Raw genomic sequence first — 15,004 nt, 5'->3', positions numbered from 1 at the left:
TCTAACTACCAGGACAGCTGAAAACCTGGTAAGTTACAGGTGCTTGAGAAGAGGCAGAGGAATCTGAACCGTGTTAAACTTTCTAGGTGATTACAGTAAACACTAAAATTCGAGAGTCATGTCGTTTTCTATCTTTTTCATTCTACAAATGACAAAATTACTTTACCAGATTGATAAGTGATTTTTGTCCTAGTTTACACAGATAATTACTGGCCAAATCAGAACTAGATCTCTGAACTATATGAACCTAAAAGAGGATACTTTCAGTCTTTACTCATATAACCATATAATCATAGACAATGGTACTACCCTTCTCTTTCTCTCTTGGGGAGAAGCTTGAGATTTTATATTAGATAATGATATCAGGTAGAAATAGCACACAGACACACAACAGATGAGGTGGAAATAATTCTTTGTAAGTATCAGAGAGATGGTAATAGAAGTCATTGGATAATGGTACATTCCTATATTCAAATTCTGACACATGAACAAATTCCTTAGAAGCCTATGGATTTTAGTATGCTCTCTGTAAAACTGGTTAAATAGTTGTTACCTCAAGGAATTGTGAGGCTTACAGGTAAGCTATGTAAAGTATCTGGAATATGATAATCACTCATTATGAGGCCTGAGAATATAGCTCAGTGTAGAACACTTGCCTGGTATATGTGAGACCCTGGGTTCAATTCCCAGAACTACAAAAAGAAATCATCCAGTGTGCAGTGATGATTTGCCTTTAGATGTTTGATTAATTGCTCAAGTTTAGCTGAAATCTCTCATTTAAAAACCTTTCCTTGGTTTTGATTAAATTGCAAAAAGTCTAAAATATATGTGCAGTTGGCTGTATTTGATGGTAAATTTCATTATGCTATCATGTGAAGAAGTTATCCAGTAAGTGTATATAGTCGCAGACAGACATATTTACTACTTTAACTACAGGGGTGAAGTCAGTACTTTAGAGGAAAAGAAATCAACATATTTTGACAACGTGAAGAATTCTCAAGCCTGTTATCTATAAATATGGAGGTTCTGTAGTTGACTGAGTCGTTTGGGAAATGCTTTTGGAATCTGAATGTCATGCTCTAGATTGTTAGTTGCTGAAGTTTATATAGTTACCTCCTTTGGTTCGTTAATAATCTGATAGAAGATATTAGATAGCTAAAACAACTCTGAGGGAGGCATATGTGCTTTAGTAGAAATGTATATATGATTCTATTAGGGTACACAGGGCAGGTGGAATTCCTCTGGTGGATGATCTAAGGCCCATGGAGAATCTTGGGTATAGGCCCTCTAGAAAGAAGTATCAGTATAAATGTAAGCATAGAGACCTAATGTTCTGTCAAAGAACTGAAATTAGTTATGCTTGCCTCACTTGGAGACTGGACTTTCAAAAAATGTTAACTTGTTTTGGGAGGTAGATGGTGGAGAACCTCTGAGGTCATGCTCACCTTTTATCTTATTCTAGTCAAAGTTACCTTTTACTTGATCATTCTGTCAAGAAGGTTTGGATTTGGAAAGAAGTGTGCTAAAAGTAAAAAGGCTGGGTGTGACCTTTGTCAAAGTCCATATGAACAGAGTTGGGAAAATAAAGACCTGAACTAGCGTATCTCAAAGTATGCTTTGATGTTTATTAATAATAAGAATTCTCAGGTTATTACCTCTGAAGTCTGACTCAGGAATTCTGAGAACCAGTCTGAACAGTTAACTTAGTAACTAACCAGTTGCTTGTGTGGGTAGTAAGAAAGGATGATCGGAAGATAATGCCCAGATCTCTAGTAATTTCAAGTTCCAGAAGTGAGGCGTCATAGTTTATGACTGGGAAAATAAAGGTCATATCCCTGAAGGTGCATATGAAGTCTGCAAAGGTGAAGTGAAGGTGAGGCTGGGAAATTACCTAGAAGCTGGTGGTGGTGGGGTGGGGTGGTGGTTGGGTGTAATTACAGAGAAGTCTTCAGTCTTTCGTGAGTAGATGACATCTAAGGTTAGTACGTCCAACACAAGGAGCAGTGAGATGTAGTAAAGTTGGCTTCCCCAACTAATGATTTGTGAACCACTTGGAGATTATGTTAAGATAGAGCTTTTGCTACAGCACCCTTAGAATGGTACCAAAGGACCCTCGTTTCTAACAGAGGCTTGAGACTACTGTTAGATGCTGCTGCTATTACGGATCCCCAGATGGGACTCCACTTTGAGTAGCAAATTAACTTAACTGTACATCACTTTCCTGGTTGTCTGATATTTAGGTCCCTTACTTGGAGATTCTAATTGTCTTGGAGGCAGGACTGTGATAGATAGCAAGGTTTTCTGAGGTGCAACAAAATTACCAAACCACCTGGTATAATAGGATAGGGGGTGAGATATATCGAAATGAAAATGTGACAATGGGAACTTGGTTAAGATGTAGTCTCCCTTCTGGATCTCCTGGTGTAAGCCCTGAGAGGAAAGCCCCAATAGTGCCGTATTTGGTAAGAAAGTGGGTTCAACTGCAGCCAGGAGAAGGGGAATGCAAAGGAATAGTAATGGAGAGAATGTGAGGTGCTGTCTGAGCTGAACCTGAGCAGGGAACAAGGACACAAAGCGCAGGGACAGAGTTCCTCCAGGCTACAAGGTGAGACTGAGATCCACAGAGACCATTGTCCGTTCTTGTCAGGCTCTCCTCTAGAATGTTACTGAGCAGGTCTCTGTGTCTCCAGAAAGAACTTTCAGGAAGGGGTGGGTGTGATGCAGGCAGTGGGTGCTCTTACCCTTGGGAATTGGTTATTAGTAACTGCTGGACACTTGCTTCTGTACAAAATAATGTGTTACATTTTCTCTAGATATTATAATGAAGACGAATGGCAGAACATAACAGCCGTGGCTGAATTTTCACTGCATTGAAGATGTGAGTGTAAAGTAAAAAGTCCAAATAAGCAGAATGTCTGCCTGAAATGATACAAAATGAAAAGTTCTCTTATTATTTGTGATAAACTGTGTGGAAATCTCATTAATGTTCTTGTCATTTTCTTCAGTCGGTTAAGAAAAGAGAAATTCTCTCATATGCTTCATATACATGTATTTGTACTTTAAAATATGGACTAATAACCAACTAGGTGTTATTAGAAGACCTTGTGGCCTGGAGAGGTGGCTCAGTAGTTAAGAGCACTGACCACTCTTCCAAAGGTCCTGAGTTCAATTCCCAGCAACCACATAGTGGCTCACAACCATCTATAATAGGATCTGATGCCCTCTTCTGTCAGGCAGGTATACATGCAGAGCACTCATACATAAAATATAAATACATTTTTTTAATTAAAAAAGAAGGCCATGCACTAAAATATAGGTAGTTTTCTGCTCATAATGAGTTCTCATGAGGGCACTGTATAATTTCCTTTGTTTTTGTCCCCAGATCTGTCCTTTGTACGGATCAAAAGTAGTAAAGTTGTTGAAGTGCTAAAAATGAAAATGATTATATTACAAGCTATTTTTAACAGAACTTAATTGAAACCACATGAGTGAGAGACCTAATTCCAGGTCTGACTAAAAGAAACTCTACACTCAAAAATTGCTGAAGCAGGAATATATAATGTGTACAGTCAATCATACACTAAGTATTTAATATGTTACCTCATCTCCAAAGTAGCTTCAACACTATCTATAGGACTATGATTATGCTTGCTTTAGTGTTTTCATAGTCTAACTTGCGGCATCTGGACAGTGCCCATCCTAAGAAAACAACAACCCTGTTGTCAGTGAACAGAGTATGCTTGTGTAACGTGGTGAGATTTTGACCCTGATGTTGTGACTAAGGCTACATATAAAAGCAAGAACCAACGTTTCAAAGTTGCTCCCATAGCAAGGAAAGGCATAAAGTCTTCTATTTAATCTGAGGTTTAATAACCATCCGATATTTCTTTTGAAATAGAAGTCCTATGAAAACATCCTTGTAAATGATTTGACAAGATCTAAGCCACTAGCGAAGCTATTTTTTTTACTCTGACTTCATCTGGAGGTGAACTATGAAAATACAGAAGAGAATGTTAGTGATGGAGGATGCAACAATTTCAGACTTGTTTTCCAGATCACTGTTCAACTAAGTCAGCAACTCTTGTGGTGGTTTCAGAAGCAGAAATATGGTAAACAGTAGGGGAATGAGGACTGAGACAAGGTCTATTCCTTGCCTTCACAGTTTAATCCAAGAAAAAGAGTGAATTACTTGGTGCTTTCTAATCCGATGATAGGTTCCTGTAGAAACATTGTCACCTGACTTGTGGATTGGGACTGGGAGGATTAGAGGACATACATATTTGACTGCTTTATATTGCTAATAAGGAAAACAGAGCTATCTCTGGAGGTTAGTCCTTTATCAGGTTATATAGTTTAGAAGTGGTGGGTGCTAGGTTTAGGAGGCAGTGTAGTGTGAGCCCAGGATCTCCCATTTTCAGGAGAAGCCCAGGGAAAGGTGAGAGGGAAGAGAAAGTTGGAACTGATGTTCAAGGTTTGGGAGTGGAGGACATGACCTTCACTAAGTTAAGAGGAGGGAGACAGAGGGGCCTGTGGCTGGCAGTCATGAGAGGTCCAGAGAAGATTCTTGTTTTTACATCTCAGGAGAAGGGTGGATTCAATCTTAGACCTGTGGGCACACCTTCATCTTTCATTATCCCTTCCTGAAAGAACATGAAAAAGGATGTCATTTCTTTCTGGAAAGAGAAGGTCTCCACGTTTTTCTTCATGTTTCCCATGATTTTATAAAGACTAGCTCAGTACAGTGGCATACCTCTAATCCCAGCTACTGAGGAGGCTGAGGTATAATGATTGAGAGTTCCAGATCAGCCTAAGCACCTTATCAAAAGAAAAAATATGAAAGGGCTGGTGATGGATATAGCTCAGAGGCAGAGTACTTGCCTGGAAAATGAAAGGCCCTCAGTTCTATCCCCAGCACTAAAAGAACCTGGACCACTTTGCCTCATCCTATAACTAATTATACTAAATTTCATTAATTTAAAATACATTCAAATTATACCCCATAGAAAATCATCTCAGGCTTCTATTTGAAAAACCTAGTTAAGAGGCTGAATAGATATCTCAGTACCCAGCACCCACGTCAGACAGTTCAAGTCCCAGAGGACCTGACACACTCTTTGGCCTCCACAGGCACCTGCACACACATGGCTTACACACACACACACACACACACACACACACATTTAAATTTTAAAAATCTATGGGAGGTATATAATGTCACTTCTACTTTTAACTGGAATGGGCAAATTTTCACCTGAGGGATAGTTTCCTTAATTCCTATTGTGTACATAGCATTGTGTCTTTCTACAGTATAAAGGATGTGATGACCAGACTCCAGAAAAAAGTTATTTTCAGCTTCTCTATTCATTTTTTACTTTCTAGCCTACATTTAGAAATGTTAAGCCCTCTTGCTTTTTAAATCTTTCTTTGATGTTCTTTTAGCTGACCCATTGTTCTTCATATATTTACATTCAGGCATTTTATTACCCAACCCCAGCAATCTCTCTCTCTCTCTCTCTCTCTCTCTCTCTCTCTCTCTCTCTCTCTCTCTCTCACAGTGTCACCAGTAACCCTGGATAACTTAGAATTCCCTATGTAGACTAGGCTGGCCTCAAACTTGCAGAGATCAACCCGCCTGTGCTTCCTGGGTGCTGGGATTAAAGGTGTTTGTCATCATGCCTGTCCTCCTTGATGCTATTTTAAAGGGTATTTTGAATTCTCATCCTGTCAAGTTTCTCCCAGTACCAATATTGAAGATGGTAAAATATTCCTTTTCAAGGTCTCCTGGAAGGAACGACCTCTCAAAAATTTTACCCCATGGGTTTTAATCTCACTGCTCCCATTTCTTCTAAATGTCTGGTTTTCTCTGTGCAGTCTTTAAATTTTCCTATGGAGCAGGCTTTAAACCCAATCATAAAGTAGTTGGTTACCCGCATAACTGTCACACTACTGTTGTGTCAGTGGGCCCATCTTACAGGCATGTCGTTATAGTATGCAGGATCCAGTGCTGGATAAGATCATGGTGTCTTTTCTCCCTTGGGGATCTGTAGAGCACTTTCCAGCATTATCAAAACAGCTGAATATTTTCACTGTGGTAGCACCTGAAGAAATCTGTGCCCGAACTGTTCATCTACTTTTAGGTCTAGTTATGAACACTAATAAATTTCATTCTTTTGTTTGTACTAACTTGTTTGTGTTTCCTATTTTGTGCAACATAGACTGGTTGATAGATTTAATTAAATCAGCTTTTTCTGGAGATATCTGCATCATAGCATTTATCTAAGCTTGTGAGAGCATGTAGTGACCTATCAGATCTATTTTTCCATATGTTCTAAGATCCATAAATACAGAAATTATATATTATTGTGTGGTGATATATTGCATACCCTAATAAACTTGCCTGAGGATCAGAGGACAGAGCCAACCACTAGATTAGACATAGAGGTCAGGCAGTGTTGGCACACACCTTTAATCCAAGCACTTGAGATCTCACATTAATCCCAGGAAGTAATATGGCAGGGCAGAGAAAGGTATATAAGGTGTGAGGAAACAGGAACTCACTCTCTTTAGGTTGAGGTTTTGTAGAGGTAAGAACTAGTAGCTGGCTGTTCTGCTTCTCTGATCTTTCAGCTTTCACCCTGATATCTAGCTCTGGGTTTTTGTTTTGTTTTGTTTTTTTGTTATTAAAAGACCATCTAAGATTCAAACAACATTATTATCTACTGTGTTTCCATCTTTTAGCAAAGCTAACAGGCACATAACAAGGATTTTAAATGTTTGAAAAATATTTGTTGAAAACTTTATCATAGAAATGTGCCATTATATGAACTTTGTATGAATCTAATGGAATTCAAGTAAGGAATTCATGCCAGTATTTCTTATACTTAAGGTAAAGTTTCCCTAGAAGAATATATCACAATCTGCAATAACTTTCTTTGTGACTTGCTGGTTTCTAAAGGGCAGGGACTGTGTCTGTCTTACTTATTATTATAGTCTTTATGTATAGTCTTTATGTATACTTTACAGTATGTCTTTATTCTCTATTATATTGGTTCTATTAGCATAAAAATTGTATAATGTCTCCCATCTTAAAAAAAGAGACCTAATCTTCTCCAGTCTCCTCTCTACTCTGTCACAGTTAAGCAGAAAAACTGCATTTGCGTTGTTGTTTCCTCTCTGCCCTTTCTCTTTTGAATACACTCAGTGGACTTTCATTCACATGCTCCACTGAGACTCTTGCTAAGATCTCCTTGTTGACAATCTAATTAATGCACACTTAAACAGTCAACAACCTTCATGCGATCCACTCATTCCTCTTTGGAAGGACATTTTTTTTTCTCCTTTTATCTTCTGTTGGGTCTCTTTCTTCTAGACTTTGAGAATTGTCCTCTTTTCTTTTTTTTTTTTTTTTTTGGTTTTTCGAGACAGGGTTTCTCTGTGTAGCTTTGCGCCTGTCCTGGAACTCACTTGGTAGCCCAGGCTGGCCTCGAACTCACAGAGATCCGCCTGGCTCTGCCTCCCGAGTGCTGGGATTAAAGGCGTGCGCCACCACCGCCCGGCTTGTCCTCTTTTCTTAATCCTTGGCTATCTTTTGTGTATCTACATTTTCTCTAGAAAAAGTCAGCCGTTCCATTGGGATAAATTGTATGAGATGAGCCTCCCAAATCCTGCCTTCTCCCCATATACTCTACTTAAATTTCCACATGGGCATCTAACAGGCAATTCAAACAATATATTTGATTTTCCCTTCAAACCCAATTTTCCTGGTGTAACTTCCATTTAAGTTGCTCAAGTAAAGAAATATTGGCAATATGTTTTATTTTTGCCAATATTAGAATTTATTTCAACTGTATCTCAAAATAACCTCAGTTAACTATTATCACATCTTCCTCATATACAGGTACCCACCTATTTGATTGCCCTTCTCCCTTCCTTTCTCTTCTATAATTCCTTTTCTACATAATAGCCAGAGTTAAGGGCTGGAGAGATGGCTCAGAGGTTAAGAGCACTGCCTGCTCTTCCAGAGGTCCCAGCAACCACATGGTGGCTCAAAACCATCTGTAATGAGATCTGGTGCCCTCTTCTGACTCGAAGGCATACATGCAAACAGAACACTGTATACATAATAAATAAATAAATCTTTTAAAAAATAGCCAGAGTTAAGTCATAAGTTGGATCATGTCCTTTTTCTATTTTAACCTTACTCGATAGCTCCCATTACTCCTTTATTTTTCATTCTTCGATAATTTCATATGTGTATATAATGTATTTTTGTCATTTTCATTCTCCATTCTCTTTCTTATTCCCTCCCACTCCCACTGAACTTCTTCCCAACAATGTCTCCTATTTTCATGTCTTTTTGTTATTGTTTTTATGATTTTCTTGTGATTCACTGAGTCTAAATAGGGCTGCTTGCACAGTTACCAGTTACTTTTTTGTGGTGCCAAGGATTGAACCTATGACCTCACACGTGATAGACAAGCACTGTACCTCTGAGCTCTATCACCAGCCCACTCCCATGACTCTTACCTTCCCTCCCATGATTTCCAGGGCCTGTGACTTTTACAGTCTGACCCATGGGTTTCATAACCTCATGTAAGCTTGTGCTCCTTCCTGGAGTCTGCTCTATTTCTTCTGGCCTCCCTTCTTTTCAGACACCAAACTTACTGCTCTTGCAGAGCCTCTAATACTTTGTCTCCTTTCTCTCAGAAGGTTCTTGACCCCCTTTTCCATGGCTGCCTCCTAAATTCTAGACATCAGCTCAAATCCTCCATCTTTGAAGCGGCCTTCCTTATCACCCATGTAACTTTGGTCTCCTGCAGTTACTTCCTGTCATGGGTTACTGTTGTAGCTCCTATCACAACATGCAGGTAGTTTGTTTCCTCCCAGTAAGGAGTAAATTCCCAGTGGAGACTGTCACTTTCAACACTGTATCCTCAGTGCCTCAAACAGGCGGAGGCAGGAAGAACTTAAGGGATGTTTGCAAATAAACCAATGTTTATTCCTTCTTGTACTTCAAACCACTGCCATTTTCTTATTGTGTAGCTACAAATAGTTGGCTTAAGAGTTTTAAAAATTGAGTGACCCCAAGCATGTATAAGTGGACTGATTATTTGGAGATGTTAATGTGTGAAATTTTTCTTTCAGAATAATTTAACAAAACTGAGCCAGAGTTTATTAGCACAGTGGTTAAAGGAACAAGATTATAGCCTTATTGGCTCATTTCCTAGGTCAGGCAAACAGCAAATAGGTACAGTGAAAACTGCCCCTGCCGTTTATATTTTCAGGAGGGTGATTTTTTTTTGATCTTTTTGATACAGGGTCTCTATGTGACTCTAGCTGTCCTGGAATTACTTATGTGGACCAAGCTGGCCTCAAACTCACAGAGATCCACCTGCCTCCACCTCCTGAGCACTGATATTAAAGACATGCATCATTATACCCCACCAAGGAGGATGGTCTTGAAGCTGATGGACAGAGACCAGTTTGGGAGAGACTGAATCTTCTAGGGTTAGACTGTAGGACTTACATTTAATATCTCTAACTCATTGTTATACATTCATGTAAGACAGCACGATTACATAAAAACTGTTAAATTTCTCCTATTTCCCCCACATGTCTTCCCTAAACTTAAAGAGCTTGCTTATAAGAACCTAAGCTTCTCCGTGAGGACAGACCATATTAAACAATAGGGTCAATATATGTTGCTACCAATCTCAAAAGAATTTAAGCATAACCATGTCTTAGTATAAATTTGTATCCTTTCAATGTTTTGATATTGCTATTTAGTATTATATTACAGTATAGGGGAACTATGATGAATTGTAGCAAATAAATTTGGTTTTCTCTGTACTTTCAAGACTGAGAATGCAGAGATAAAGCAAATGCATGATTGGAGAACACTAAAATAAAGTATCTCTTATGCAAGCAGCACTTCTCCTACTATTAATATCTATGATCACCCATGAAGTAATTTTTTCCCAAGATGAAGGCACATGAGGTTACTGTATTTGGAAACTTCCTTCTGAGGGAACCTGGAAAGATGCATCTCTGTGCCAGCCATGGACAGCCTCTTGTCCTTAAGAGACTTTGGTCCTGTGTAGAAGCCTTTAGTCTGCTTCTACTCACATTCACCTAACTTCTATAAAAATAAAAGAAACTTCAGCAAACACTTTACACATTGGCTCATCTGATATATGGTTTTTTTCACATTAAAAAATGTCACAAATATTTTACTTGAAAAAATACATATAGTTCATTTTTTCCATATAAAAGATCTTCTGGTGTTTGGCATGGGAGTTGAGAGGATTATCTGAAATGTACAGAAAATATATTTGGAAACTGTATTGCCCTGTGTCTTAGTCACTCTTCTATTGTGTGAAGAGACACCATGACCATGGCAACTCATATATATTTTTTCTTTAATTTTAAATATTTTTTCATTTTACATACCAACCACACAGTTCTCCTTTCCTCCTCTCTTCCCACTCCCCCTCACCTCCCCCCAGCAGATACCCACCCACTACCACCAAGTCAAGAAGCTCTGGCACATCAAGTTGAAGCAGGCCCAAGCCTCTCCCCCGGATCAAGGCCAAGCAAGGTATCCCACCCTAGGGAGTGGGCTACACCAGAGATAAATCCAAGTTCCTCTGCTGGGAGCCCCGCAAGCAGACCAAGCCATGCAACTGTCACCTACATTCAGAGGGTCTGATTCAGTCCCCTGCAGGTTCCCATCTATCCATCCATCCATCCATCCATCCATCCAGAGTCTGTGAGCTCCCACTAGCTCAGGTCAGCTATCTCCGTGGGTTTTCCCATCATGATCTTCACACACACACACACACACACACACACACACACACACACACACACACACACACCATCCCTCCTCCCTCTCTTTGACTGGACTCAAGTGCTCGGCTGGTGTCTGCATCTGCTTCCATCAGTCATTGGATGAGGGCTCTGTTGGATGACAATTGGGGTAGTTACCAGTCTGATCACAGGGGAAGGCCCATCCAGGCAGCCTCTCCACTATTACTAGGAGTCTTAAGTAGGGTCATCCTTGAGCATTTCTGGGAAGGTCCCTAGCACCAGGTTTCTTCCTAACCCCATAATGGCTCCTTCTATCAAGATATCTCTTTCATTGCTCAACCGTTCTGTTTCCTCATGTTCTCATCCCTCACCCCTTCCCTTCACCCCACCCCTTCCCAGGAGATTTTATCTATTTCCCCCTTTCAGGGCATTTCAAGTGTCTCTCTTAGGGTCCTCCTTGCTACATAGTTTCTCTGGGGTTGGACCACGACAACTCTAGAAGAGAAAATATTTAACTGGGGGCTTGCTTACAGTGTCAGACTGGGATCATGGTGACATACATGGCAGATACGGTACTGGAGAAGTAGTTGAGAGCTACATCCCAATCTGCAGGCAGAGAGAGAAAGATATTTTTTCTGGGCCTGGTGTGGGCTTTTTGAAACCTCGAAGTCCACCCCCAGTGATACACTTCCTCCATCAACACTGCACCTATTCTACCAAGGCCACACCTCCTACTCCTTGTAACCCTTTCAAACAGTTCCACTCCCTGGTAACCAGGCATGCAAGTATATGAGCCTGTGGGGAACATTCTTACTCAAACCACCATATCCAGTAACTCTTGAAACTTGTGCAGTTTACAAAGGACCTATGAATAAAATCTCACCAGTGCACTACAAACCTTTTCAGAAAGACCTTTCTTGTGACAGTTTCATTATTTAGTTCATTAATTTCATAACTCCAATCAATATCTGAAGTTACCTTACCCATTTACTGTCTTCTTGTCTATGCAATTAGCTTTTCTGTTGTTAATGTTGATCCCCAATACACAGCACTCAAATGTTTGTGGAATGAGCAAATTCATTTTTTAATCATCATCAATTAGTGCTTTTAAAAGTCTTGTGTACTAGAGTGGTAGAGACAGGGCAGAGAACTGGAGAGGAGCCTGAGCTACACAGCAAGACCCCAAACAAAGAAACAAACAAATACCCTGCTCCTGACAACAACTTTGGAAGCTGGGGAGGTAGCTTGGTGAATGAAGTACCGGCAGTGTAAGCATGAGGATCTGAATTTGATCCCCAGAATCTACTTAAAAAGGATGGGCAAAGGAATGGAAAGTTGTAATCCTAGTGATATCAAAGAGGATGAAGCAGAAGACTGGACTACTTGGTGAGCAAGAAACCCTGTCTCAATAAATATACAAAAACCTTGTAATATTAGAGCGCAACATGCTAACCAGTGACAAATTAGTAACGATATAAAATATTCTGCCAATTTTTCTCTTTTCCATGTTAGGGCTACTTATTTATTTTTCTTAAACTCTAACTACAGATCAGTTGGTTACTTCTTAAAGATTTGGTTCCTATGTCTAGTTAAATGAAATCCTCAAGTGTCTTTATCTAGCCGTCCAAGCATACACCACCAGTTTCCTGACATCCACATTTCTCAGAGAACTGCATTCCACTGCAAAAAAATCCCTCCTCCTGGTCAACGAATGACGACTTTGATCTGAACCCTGATGTTTTGACAAGATTGGAAGGATGTTCATGAGCCTTATTTCCCTTTTTGAGAGCACAGTCTTGTCATTTGGTTACAATGCTGCAGTTCCTCCTTCCCCCATACCTAGATATTAAGATAGTTTTATTTTGTGGAAGTTCCGATTCCTGCCTCCCTTAAACATTTTGCTAAAATTCTTGTTTGGTGTCAAACCCAGGGTCTCCAGCATGCTACACAAGCCCTCTATTGCCGAGTCCTCTAACCACAGTCTCTCAAATTCTAAATACTTAGCATAAAGGGTTAGATATTTTTAGGTAGATGCCGTCTTTAAGGCTGCTTGCCTCCCTTGGTTTTGCTTGTGCTTTTGTTGGTTACCAAGGAGACCGAGCCTGATCAGTCGCTAGCTCTTCCTAGATACTAAATGTGGGTGTCAATGGAAAGTGCGCGCCCCAAGTCGCGGACTAAGGTTCCCCCCCGCACCCCCCTCCCGAGCCCAGGCAACCGGGGAGAGCCAGGGGCGGGCCTCGGCCCTGGAAGCTCTCTCCCGCCTCTCGCCGCGCGCACCCTCGCCCGCCCCGCCCCGTGAGAGGCCGCGTGACAGACCCGTGGGCCAGCCAATGGCCGGCGGCTCCGCCTCCCCACCCCCACCCCGCCCCCAGCTCAGCTCGCTGCCACGTGACGCGGCTCGCTGCCAGCCAATCGCCGCGACCTCAGCCTCGCGCTCCGCCCCGCGCGCCGTGGCCGTTTGAAGTGACTAATTTCTGTCATATGACTGAGGCGCCCATGGGGGTGGCGGGGCGGCGGTAGGAGCGGGGGGCCTCCGGCGAGCTCCCAGCTGAGCGACCCCGGTCTGGCGGCGGCCAGCATGGCCCCCACCCTGTTCCAGAAGCTTTTCAGCAAGCGGAGCGGGCTGGGCGCGCCGGGCCGAGACGCCCGCGACCCGGACTGCGCGTTCAGGTAGGGCGTCGCGGGCCCCCCGAGGGGTCGCGGCCTCGGGCGGGGCGTGCGGTCCAGTGCCCTCTTCGCTCGCCTGTTTACGTCCCACCCGCGCCACGCGCCGCCTCCCCGCGCCCCAGCGCCGTGGCCTCGGGAGGCTGGCGGCTCGCACGCTGCCGGGGCTGCGACCTCACCGCAGGCCTCCGGGGCCGGGCCGGGAGCTGCTCCCTCCCTGTCTGTGATCCGCCGCCCTCGGTTGGCTTTGTGCAGACAGCCGGCGCGTTCGGCCAACCTGCGGAACGCTGAGGAGGCTGGCGGAGCGAGTGGGCAGGCTGCCGGTCTGTCAGGCTTCTTGGAAACTAAAATTGGAGCCGTGCAGTAGTTATCGGGCCGAGCGACCTTAGTGTTATCGAAGGAGAAATGCGAAACCGAAGTGGTTAGGGCTACCACTGACGGGGCTCCAGGAGGACCCGCGTTAGAAGTAGCTGTCGAATTTTCTTTCCCCTTACACCTCTTACCGAAAAGGAGTCCTTTATAAATGGAAAACGGTAGCAGGTGTGTGTGTGTGTGTGTGTGTGTGTGTGTGTGTGTGTGTGTGTGTGTGTGTGTGTGTGTGTTGCAGGCTTTGTTCGTTTCTAATTGCAGTACCTGTTGCTGGTACAGTAACTTTTTAGAATTGTCAGATTTTATAGAAGCTTGGCCGGACGGTTAAATTCAGCCATGGAGTTGTATTGGAAGAAGATACTGTTTGTTGTGTCTTCTTCCATAATGCGCTGTGGAAACTTGCACATGTAACTAGGCCAAATGTCACATATCACACAAACTGGGCAGTATAGCAGAGAACCCAGCTGTACAGTTGTAGTGAAGGGAAACTCAAATCTTGCAGCAGGCCAAGTGTAAGATAATTGTACTACACGGGTTTTGTAGGCTTTAGTATTCTTGAAATTGTCCACCCTGTCAACAGTGCAGATTACATCAGGAAACCATGTATGAAATTAAGTCTCAAATGGCAGGAATTTAACTGATCTTTAAAGCAAGAAAAAGGTCAGGCTTAATAAAAGTTTTCGACTTTCTCTTCTTCTCCGTACTGGGAAGTAAATGTCTTGTGCCATGGTCATCTGACATTTGTTTTTCCTTTGAAAAACGAAAGTGCAGATAACACTAGATAATACACGAAGACACCTAGGAGCTCAAGAGACCCAGGAAGCAGGCTCTGGAGAGAGATTTAAAAGATGACATTTGAATAGGCAACTGTTTATTTCTGTGCAAAGACTGACTTTGAGTAGCCAAGGTTACAAGAGTCTCAAGTCGTTAATGTGAATAAAATCTACTTTTTGAGTAAGTGTTCTATATGGTTGTGTAATACTTTACTGCTGCCAGAGAACTTTCTCACCAGTTATCTCATTTGATGTTTCACAGTAACCTTGTGAGGTAGAGCAAGAAGCAGTGTAGATAACTTCATAATCCTTTTTCCAGTGTGGAAGCCCAGTACCTGCAGTTTATCATAAAAGCTCGATAGGAAAACAAGACGTGTACAAGTGTAATG

At 41.9% G+C, this 15,004-nt stretch overlaps 2 protein-coding genes across 4 annotated transcripts in view; both read left to right on the top strand.

Moving 5' to 3' along the window:
* Meikin (meiotic kinetochore factor) overlaps positions 1 to 2,845 on the top strand; it is a 47,674-nt gene extending 44,829 nt beyond the window's left edge. Inside the window, exon 15 of the mRNA XM_052759944.1 lies at positions 2,814 to 2,845. Within this exon, the coding sequence (XP_052615904.1) occupies positions 2,814 to 2,845 (32 nt within the window). The remainder of the gene's footprint in view (positions 1 to 2,813) is intronic.
* Positions 2,846 to 13,289: 10,444 nt separating this feature from the next.
* The window catches only part of Fnip1 (folliculin interacting protein 1), an 86,577-nt gene continuing 84,862 nt past the window's right edge, over positions 13,290 to 15,004 (top strand). For all 3 annotated transcript variants that reach the window (XM_052757760.1, XM_052757761.1, XM_052757759.1), the window contains exon 1: positions 13,290 to 13,479. In XM_052757760.1, coding sequence (XP_052613720.1) covers positions 13,388 to 13,479 — 92 coding nt within the window. In that variant the 5' untranslated portion in view covers positions 13,290 to 13,387. The remainder of the gene's footprint in view (positions 13,480 to 15,004) is intronic.

Source organism: Peromyscus californicus, unplaced genomic scaffold (genome assembly GCF_007827085.1).
Source record: "Peromyscus californicus insignis strain IS unplaced genomic scaffold, ASM782708v3 Scaffold_3__1_contigs__length_106647218, whole genome shotgun sequence".
NCBI classification, from domain to species: domain Eukaryota; kingdom Metazoa; phylum Chordata; class Mammalia; order Rodentia; family Cricetidae; genus Peromyscus; species Peromyscus californicus.
This window is presented reverse-complemented; position numbering and strand designations above follow the sequence as displayed.